Source organism: Aythya marila, assembly GCF_965140915.1.
Source record: "Aythya marila genome assembly, chromosome: 11".
Lineage (NCBI taxonomy): Eukaryota > Metazoa > Chordata > Aves > Anseriformes > Anatidae > Aythya > Aythya marila.
Genome location: NC_139052.1, coordinates 9,500,381 through 9,509,525, shown reverse-complemented (window position 1 = coordinate 9,509,525; position 9,145 = coordinate 9,500,381). Strand labels below are relative to the sequence as shown.

The following is a 9,145-nucleotide window of genomic DNA, read 5'->3' as shown; positions in this document are numbered from 1 at the left end:
CTGGGGGAAAAGTTCCCCTTTTTGGTGCAGCTGGAAGCCGAGAGCCCAAAGCTCGGGGTCTGCCCTTCACCCCGGCATCAGGCCTGCGGTTGGGTCCCTGCAGAAAATGGGGTCGTGTTATATCCCCCACACCTCTTTTGGGGCCGTTTTGTGGTGTTTTTGTATAACGCTGATGTCCGGGGGAGGTTTTTACCCAAAATATCCGGAGGGTGATAGAAACAAAACCACACTGTTTTTGTTTGCTGTTGTTTTGATCCTGATTGGAAACAATCCCGAAATTCTGGGATTATTTGGGGGGGTTATAGGTTGGGAGGGGTTATAGACTGGGGAGGGGGTGCTTGGGGGTATTTTGGTGGGAGATGTTTGGGGGGGTAATGGGGCATTTGGGAGAGGGGATTTGGAGGGAGGTGTTTGGGGAGTATTTTGGGGGGTATTTGAGGGGATATTTGGGAGGGGTGTTTGGGTGGGGGGATGGTTGTGGGGTGTTTGGGGGAGGTATTTAGGGGGAGACCTTTTGGGGGGTATTTTTGGAGGTGTGTTTGGGGGGTTGATATGTGGGAAGGGGCTATTTGGGGAGGGAATGGGGGGGCAATTGGGAAGGGGCATCTCGAGGGGGGGAATTGGGAGGGAGCATTTGGGGGAGGTGGTTTGGAAGGAGATATTTGGGGGGGTTTTTTGAGGGGGTTATTTGGGAGGGGGTGTTTGGGAGGGGGAATTTTGGAGGGAGATATTTGGGAGGAGGTAGTGGGGGGGCGTTTTGAGGGGAGGCGTTTGGAGGGAGATCTTTTGGGGGAGGTACTTGGGGGAGGATATTTTGGAGGGTGGTACTTGGGGGAGGACGTCTTGGGGGAGGTATTTGGGGGAGGACATTTTGGAGGAGTTATTCGGGGAGGTACGCGGGGGGGGAGGGGGGGACTATTTAGGGGAGGACTTTTTTTTGGGGGGGTGGAAAAGGCTAATTGAAGGGGGCATGCCTCTGCCCCCAGACCCTTCCTGAAGCCCCCTCTCCCCACAACCGAGCCGATCGCAGCTCCCAGCTCGGAGGGGGCTGCTCGGGGGCCCCCCCACTCCCCAAATCCCCCCTCCCCGGCGGCGGGGCGGGGGCGGAGGAGGCGCCTGGCAGCCGGCGGCCGCCCCCCCAGCTCCGGCTGCCCCGCAGCGAGCCGAGCCGAGCCGAGCCGAGCCGGGCCGGGCGGGGATGGGCAGGAGCAGCCGCCCGGGGGCCGGGGGCCGGTAGCGGGGGAGGCGATGGGGGGCCGGGGGGTTTGGTGGGGGCTTTGGGCAGCGCTGGGCTGCGGCTTGTGGCTGCTGGCCGGGGGGCAGGATGCCGTCGGGAGGGCCGGGGAGCCCTGGAGGCAGCTGATCCGCTGGGAGAACAACGGGCGGGTGTACAGCCTGCTCAACACCGGCGCCGAGTACGTGCCTCCGGGGGGAGAGAGGCCCGGGGGGGCCCGGCTGCTGCTGGCCGACGAAGCTCCCGGCCGAGGGGGTCGGAGGCAGGCGCCTCCACCGCCCCGCCTGGGCTCCGAGACGGTGCGGGGCCACACTCGGCACCCCTTCGGCTTCGGGCAGGTGCCCGACAACTGGAGGGACGGGCCGGTGGGCGACAGCGTGGGCTCGCCGCGCTTGAGGCCGGCAGGACGCCAGCGCCAGCCTTCCTCCTCCTCCTCCTCCTCCTCTTCCTCCTCCTCGTCCTCGTCCTCCTCGTCCTTCGCCTACGCGGCCTTCGGGCAGCCGCTGTACCCCCAGCCGCCCTTCCCGCAGCCCCCCTTCGAGCCCTACGAGGCGGCCCCACGGGCATCCTACGACGAGGCGTACGCCTACTACCGCGCCACGGGTGCCGGCGGGGCGGCCGTGGCCTCGGCGGCGGCGGGGGCCAGCGTGGTGTACCCCTTCCAGCCCCGAGCGCGCTACGAGGACTACGGGGAGGAGCAGAGCCCCTACCGAGCTCAGGGCTACTACCCCGAGCGGCCCTATGCCCCTCAACCGGCCGACGGCTTGGACCGGAGGTACTCCCACAGCTTGTACCACGACGCCGGGGCCGGCGCGGAGCAGGGCGGCGCGGACTCCTTCGGCCTCGACCAACGCGGCGTGGCCTCCACGGATAACCTCCAAGCGCCCGTCGGCTCGCCGCAGGCGGGCGGGATGGCGTACGGGAGCCAGTACCAGCCCCACGAGCCGCAGCCGCCTTTCGGGGTGGTGATGGAGCCCTACGGGGCCCCCCGCCCCGAGCCCTACGTGCCCCCTCGCCCCGAGCCCTACGTGCCCGCCCGCAGCCCCGAGGTGCCGCAAGCCGTCCCCGACAGCCAGGCGCGGCTCAGCGTGGGGAGCGTCTACAGGCCCAGCCAAGGAGGACGGGGTGAGTTTTGGGGGGTCCTGAGGTGGGATGGTGCCCCCGGTGCCCCCTCGCCCTTGGGGATGGTGGCCCTGAGCTCGTGGCATCGGGGTCTGGTGGTGGGTGCGCCCCAGGGGATGCTGACACGGGCGTTGAGGGGCTGGGGATGCTGGAATGTGGTTTGGGGAGGGTGTTTTGGGGTGGGGTGGGGGTGATGTGAAGGGACAGGGGCAGGTCCCGCTGAGGGCCGGCTGTGTCCTGGGTCCTCCTGCAAGCGTGGGGTGGTTGTGTGTTTTGGGATTGGAGATGTGACACTTGCGGGGTGGTTGTGTGCCTTGTCCCGGGTCATCCTGCATCCATGGGGTTGTGTGCCGTGAGATAGCGACATGATGTGTTTGTGGGGTGGTTGTGTGCCATGTCCCAGGCCCTCCTGTATCCGTGGGGTAGATATGTGCCATGGGATTGCTGGCATGATGCACTTGTGGGGTGGTTCTGTGCCATGTCCCAGGCCCTCCTGCATCCATGGGGTAGATGTGTGCTATGGGATAGGGGTGCACTGTGCTTGTGGGGTGGTTGTGTGCTGTGTTAGGGGTCCTTCTGTGTTCATGGGGTGGTTGCGTGCCATGTCCCAGTTCCTCCTGCATCCGTGGGGTGGATGTGTGCCATGGGATGAGGACGCACAGTGTTTATGGGGTGGGTTTGTGCTGTGTCCCCGCTCATCCTGCCTCCATGGGGTGGCTGCATGCTGTGTGCTCTGTGTGTGGCTCCGTACTGCCTCCCTTGGGACCCCAATGCCCCCACCCGGCTCCATCGTCCCCATCCCTTGAGGGAGGCGCCCAGCAGAGGTCACAGCAGGGCTGCCGTGGCTCCGTGCCCTACTGACCCGACACCGGTGCAATCCTGTGGCTTTTGGCTGAGGGTTGCTGAAATTTGAGGCAGGGCTGGAGGGCGCAAGGAGCAGCAGCCTGGGGGATCTGATCCCTGCCTGTCCCTTGGGAAACCCTCCTCGGCTGGAGCCTCCGACCCGGCTGACCCCACAACCCATCTGGCCCCGTCCCTGCTTTCTGGGAAAAGCCCCACAGCCCGGCCCCGTTGTGTGCAAGCGAGGGAGCACAGCGCGAGCAGCCAGCCCGGGTCAGCGGGAGGTCTCGCAGGAGAAGTGTGGGAAAGTGATTTTGGGATGGAGTTTGTGCAGAGGGGACCTCTGCCCCCCGGTGCTGGAGGCCGGGGCATGATGGGGATGGTGTCAGGGTCAAAATGGTGTTGGGGCCCTCGGGGTGACTTAACTGTGCCATGGAGGGACAGCAGGGCCACCCCTCGGGGTCACCTTGTCACCTGCAGAGCCACCCTGGGCAGGTTCCTTAATTGGGAAGGAGGCTTTTGGCAGCAGAGCCAAACATTAATTACGCCCCTAATCTCTTCAAACACGCGTAATCCCGCCCGGCTCCGCGAGGAATGCGCGGCATTCGCCGCCGGCTGGGCTGCCTGGGGGGGTTAATTAAGCAATTAGATCGCCCCCGGCTTCCACCTGGTGGGTTGTAAGGGTGTGGGTGAGCCTCCAGCCATCCAAAAGTGAGCCTCCAGCCAACCAACTGTGAACCTCCAGCCGTCCATCCAAAGTGAGCCTCCAGCCACCCAAAGTGAGCCTCCAGCCACCCAGGACCATGTCCTGGAGCTCCATGGCTCAGGTACTGGTGCCGTGGCAAGGTGCTGTTGGTGCTCTCCCACCCCGTGCTCCTGGCTGCAGCCTCCCCGCTCCCCAGGGACCCACCTCCACCTCCACCTCCCCTCCGAGCCTCGATGAGGCCTCCCCCAGTGGGTCCCTTGGCCTGTCCCCTACCTGGTACCGGTTCCTCCCGCTCTGGGAGAAAGCGAGGCCGTGCCAGGGCTGGAAAATTCCCACATTGGTCCGAGGGCATGCAAGGCCTCCCGCCTCCTGGAGCTCGTCCCCCTTCAGGACCCCGTTTTGGGCAGGAGGTGTAGAACAAAGCGCCAATTTTATGGGTTTGACCTCACCTCCTCCTGGCCCAGCACCAAGGGCTGGGGAAGTGGAGGCCAGCGGTGTCTGCGTCTATCCGTGTCAGCCTGCAATACTAAGCACATGTGAACTTTCTAAAATAAAAACAACCCCAACCCTTCTCCTTTTCCTCCTCCTTTTTTCTCCTCCTTCTCCTCCTCCTCCTCTTCCTTTTTTCTCCTGATTCACTCCAACATTTTTTTTTTCACTGAAAAAAGCACGTTTGCTTTTTGCCTCTTCCTTAACGCCGTGATTTTTCTACCTGTGGGAAACAATCGAGCCCGAGAAGCAGCCGTCTCTGGGCGAAGCCGAATATTGCTGAGCAGTGAGTCAGCTCCTGCGAAGCTCAAGTTGGCCAAGACATCTGGCTGTCTTTTCAGACAGAAAGGAGGGAAAAATCCCGTTTTCGGTTGATTTTTTTTTTTTTGCACCGCCTCTTGCTTTTCAGCTTGCTGCTCTGTGTTGATGTTATTTCTTCTTTTTCCTTGAAGGCAGGGTTGGGCTTGGGATGGGAGCTCCTCGCTGAGGATGCTCAGGTTGGGATGTGGCGAGCACCGTGTGGTTTGGGCAGCGGGTCCTGCCTCCACGTGGCTCGGGTGGGCTTTATTTTCCCTGGATCACCGTGTGCGTGCGTGGGTCACTTAAAAACAGCAGGACCTGGCACGTTTCTCCCTGCTTCCCTCCGAACTACAAAAAAAAACATCCCCAAGCCACCACTGTCTTGATAATCCTGCCCATCGCAGCCTCGCTGCGTCCATTTTACAGATGGGCAAACCGAGGTGATGTCGCAGTGGTTTTCGGGGTCCTTCATCCTTTGGGTCGCCTCTCCCAGGTCAGTACCTGCCTCGTCCCTTGCAGGGGGAAGGTGCCAGCCCTGCTCCCTGCATTTGGGCTTGTAAAAGCATTTTTTTTTCGGCTCAGCCCCTCACACCTGCACAAACAGCGTGGCAGGGAGCAGGCTGGCTCGCTGTTATTGTGATTTTCACGGTGCATGAGAAGGAAATCTTCTCTGGCAGCTCCCTGGGCAGGCTGAGAGGCAAGGGGGCGGAGGAGGAAAAACAAACATTTTCTTGCTGTGGTTGTCCCTTTTTTTGGAGGCAGCGGTGGGGGGCTGCCAGGTCCGGGCTTGCAGGAGGTGGAAAAGAGCTCGGTCAGCGGAAAGGAGGAGGATTTGGCACGGGGGGCTCGGCGTGGAGGGTGGCAGGGGCACCTTCGCACGGTGGCCCATCCGAGCTGAAATGTGGGCTGGGAAGGCGACCCTACAAAAACAGCGGGGCCGGGTGGGGTGAGCATCGCGTGGGGGGGGCAACGTCCCCGTTGGTGAAGGAGTCGGGTTTCTCCGGGAGCGTCCAAGAATTTATTATAAACACCAGGGCCGAGGAAGTGTTGTTTTGTGGACGAGGACAAACTCTTCTCCCCGCATCTCACCAGCAGGACGGGCACTAAATTCGGGTGCTCACCCCAAAACGCGGCTCGGTGGGGACCTCGTTCTGTGTCTGCTGTGTTGTTTTATGGGATTTTAAGGGGGAAAAGTCCCTGCAGCCCTCCTGCCTTCCCCCTCGCCCCGCAGACCCCCCTGGGCATTACATCAGCAGTGATGACCAAGCAGCGGGGCAGGAAACGAGCTCCAATCGAGTGACGTGATCCCTCGGGGGAGGCCCGGCCGGGAAACAAGGAGGCATTGTTCTTCTTGCCCATGGAACAAAATAATAAAATAAAACAAAACAAAATAAAGTAAAGGGGAAGGCAGGAGGAAAAAATGCAACATGCTGGAAACATCCTTGGTGCAACGGGGGGAGCTGGACTGGCTCTTGTGCTGGGGATGGGGATGGGGATGGGGATGGGGATGGGGATGGGGTTGGGAGTGGGGAAGGGGATGGATATGAAGATGGTAATGATGAGGATGGGATTGGGATGGGGATGGAGATGGGAATGGGGAAGGGGATGGATATGAAGATGGGAATGAAGAGGATGGGATTGGGATGGAGATGGGAATGGTGAGGATGAGATTGAGATGGGGATGGAGATGAAGATGGGAATGGTGAGGGTGAGGATGGGATTGAGATGAGGATGGAGATGGAGACGTGAATGGTGAGGATGAGGATGGAGGATGAGGATGAGCTGGCCAGCTCACAGGAGGCCAAGCAGAGGTGCAGCACCCTTGGGCACAGAGCACAGGACACGGCTTTGCTTTGCACAAGGTTGCAATGAGGGAAACTGAGGCACAGCATGCCCGGAGACCATCAACCCCCCCAGTCCTTGCACTTTATCCCCTTGCTGGCCATATGGTGACCCTTTGGGGCCAGCACGCTGGTGAAGCTGTTGGGACCTGTGGGTGTTTTGGGTGTGCACCACACAGGAGGCCGTGTGTCCCCCGCAGGTCTCCCCGACTTGGTGCCCGACCCCAACTACGTGCAGGCATCCACCTACGTGCAGCGGGCACACCTCTACTCGCTGCGCTGCGCCGCCGAGGAGAAGTGCCTGGCCAGGTAGGTTGGGGGTCCTGGGGGTGACGGGGTGGAGAGGGAGAGGGGGGTCACAGGTTGGAAATGGTGTAAAGTGGGGGAGGGAGGAGGAGGAGGGAGGGAGGAGAAGGAAGGATGGAGGGTGAAGGAGGAGGATGGGGTGAAGAATGGAAGATGAAGGATGGAGGGTGAAGGATGGAGAATAGAGGATGCAGAAGGATGGAGGATGAAGGGAGGAGGGTAGAGAATGGGGGATAAAAGAGGAAGATGGAGCATGGAGGATAGAGGATGAAGGATGAAGAAGGAAAGGGAAGGGGAGGAAAAAGGATGGAGGATGAAGGAGGAGGATGGGGGATGAAGGATGGAAGATGAAGTATGGAGGGTGAAGGATGAAGGGTAGAGAATGGAGGAAAAAGATTGAGGATGAAGGAGAAGGGTGGAGGACAGAGGATGAAGGATGGTGGATAAAGAATGAAGGAGGGACAGGGAAGGAGAAAGGATAGAGGGTGAAGGAGGATGGGGGTGAAGGATGGAAGATGAAGGAGGGTGAAGGATGCAGGAGGAGGTTGGAGGATGAAGAAAGGAGGGTAGAGAATGGAGGACGAAAGAGGAGGATGGAGCATGGAGGATAGAGGATGAAGAATGAAGGAGGGAAAGGGAAGACAATGAAGGAAGGACAGAGGGTGAAAGAGGAGGATGGGAGGTGAAGGATGGATGATGAAGGTTGGAGGGTGAAGGACAGAGGATGGAGGAGAAGGACGGAGGATGAAAGAGGAAGATGGAGCATGGAGGACAGAGGAAGAAGGATGGTGGATGAAGGGTGTAGGAGAGGGAAGGGGAAGGGCATGGCCCCACCGCCAACTTCCACTTTCCCCAGCACCGCCTACACGGCCGAGGCCACCGACTACGACGTGCGGGTGCTCCTGCGGTTCCCGCAGCGGGTGAAGAACCAGGGCACGGCCGATTTCCTGCCCAGCCGCCCCCGGCACAGCTGGGAGTGGCACAGCTGCCACCAGTGAGTTGGGGACACCCGCCTGGCCCCCCCGCTTCTGCACCCCCTCTCCTTCCCCTATGGTTTTGTGGCTCATTTCACCTGCTTGCAGCCCCGAGATCTTTTTTTTTTTTTTTTTTTTTGGGGGGGGGGGTCACCTGGCTTTGCCTCCTTGCTCCAGAAGTCCCCATGGGTGTGTCACCCCTTGGCCACGGGCTGGTGTAAGCATGGGGTCACTGCGGAGCCCCTCACACCCCCAAAGCTCACACCTGGGGTGGGGACAGGGCAATTTGGGGGGGATTTTCGGGGGGGTACGGCCACACTTACAGCCTTCCGCCCCCAGGCACTACCACAGCATGGACGAGTTCAGCCACTACGACCTGCTGGATGCCACCACGGGCAGGAAGGTGGCCGAGGGCCACAAGGCCAGCTTCTGCCTGGAGGACACCACCTGCGACTTCGGCAACCTGAAGCGCTACGCCTGCACCTCCCACACCCAGGTTGGGCTCGGGATGCTCCTCGACCGGTCGGGGTCCTCGGGGCTGGTCCCCAAACCCATCTCCCTACCCCTCAAACTCATTTCCCTCCCCGCAGGGCTTGAGCCCAGGGTGCTACGACACCTACAACGCCGACATCGATTGCCAGTGGATCGATATCACGGATGTGCAGCCAGGGAATTATGTCCTAAAGGTGATGCTTTTACTTTTTAGGAGCAAAAATTGTCAATGTGTGGGCTCGTTTCTTGGGGTTCTTCTTCCCCTTTTGCTCATTTTTGCACGGTGTTTTTCCACCGCCGCTCAGGTCCAAGTGAACCCCAAATACATCGTCCTGGAGTCGGACTTCACCAACAACGTGGTGCGCTGCAACATCCACTACACCGGCCGCTACGTCGCCACGACAAACTGCAAGATCTCCCAGTAAGGAGCTGCCTGTCTGTCTGTCCGTCAGCCCGTCCATCTGTCCCACCAGGCTCTGTCCATCCCTGGGGACGGACGTGTCAGGAGGTGGAGGGTTAATTGTTGTCATGACTTTGGGATGGGTTTGGCAAAGGGTTGGGTTGTGGGTCAGTGCTTTCCTCCGTCACCCTGCTTGGGTGTTTATATTGAATTTTCCCCATTTTCGTGTTATTTAGGAGCAGGAACAGCTGCAATATGCATTTTTCCAAAGGAATCCCTTCACCTTTTTCAGCCCCAAATCGTTGTCTTTCTCCCTGCAGATCTTGAGCCGAGGGGGCTTGAAGGACGGCACCTGCCCCAGCCCCACCACCAGCAGCTCCTCGAGCCCAAAACCACCCCAGAAAACTCACCCCAACCACTCCACATGACACGAGGGAAGCA

At 60.3% G+C, this 9,145-nt stretch overlaps 1 protein-coding gene across 1 annotated transcript; it reads left to right on the top strand.

Annotated features, from left to right (window-relative positions):
* Positions 1–1,248: 1,248 nt before the first annotated feature.
* Positions 1,249–8,729, top strand: LOXL1 (lysyl oxidase like 1; the record flags this gene model as incomplete). Its single annotated transcript, XM_082769024.1, has 6 exons — positions 1,249–2,359; positions 6,733–6,841; positions 7,695–7,832; positions 8,152–8,308; positions 8,403–8,498; positions 8,610–8,729. The coding sequence occupies 6 exons, from the start codon at positions 1,249–1,251 to the stop codon at positions 8,727–8,729; spliced, it is 1,731 nt and encodes a 576-aa protein (XP_082625150.1).
* Positions 8,730–9,145: the final 416 nt, after the last annotated feature.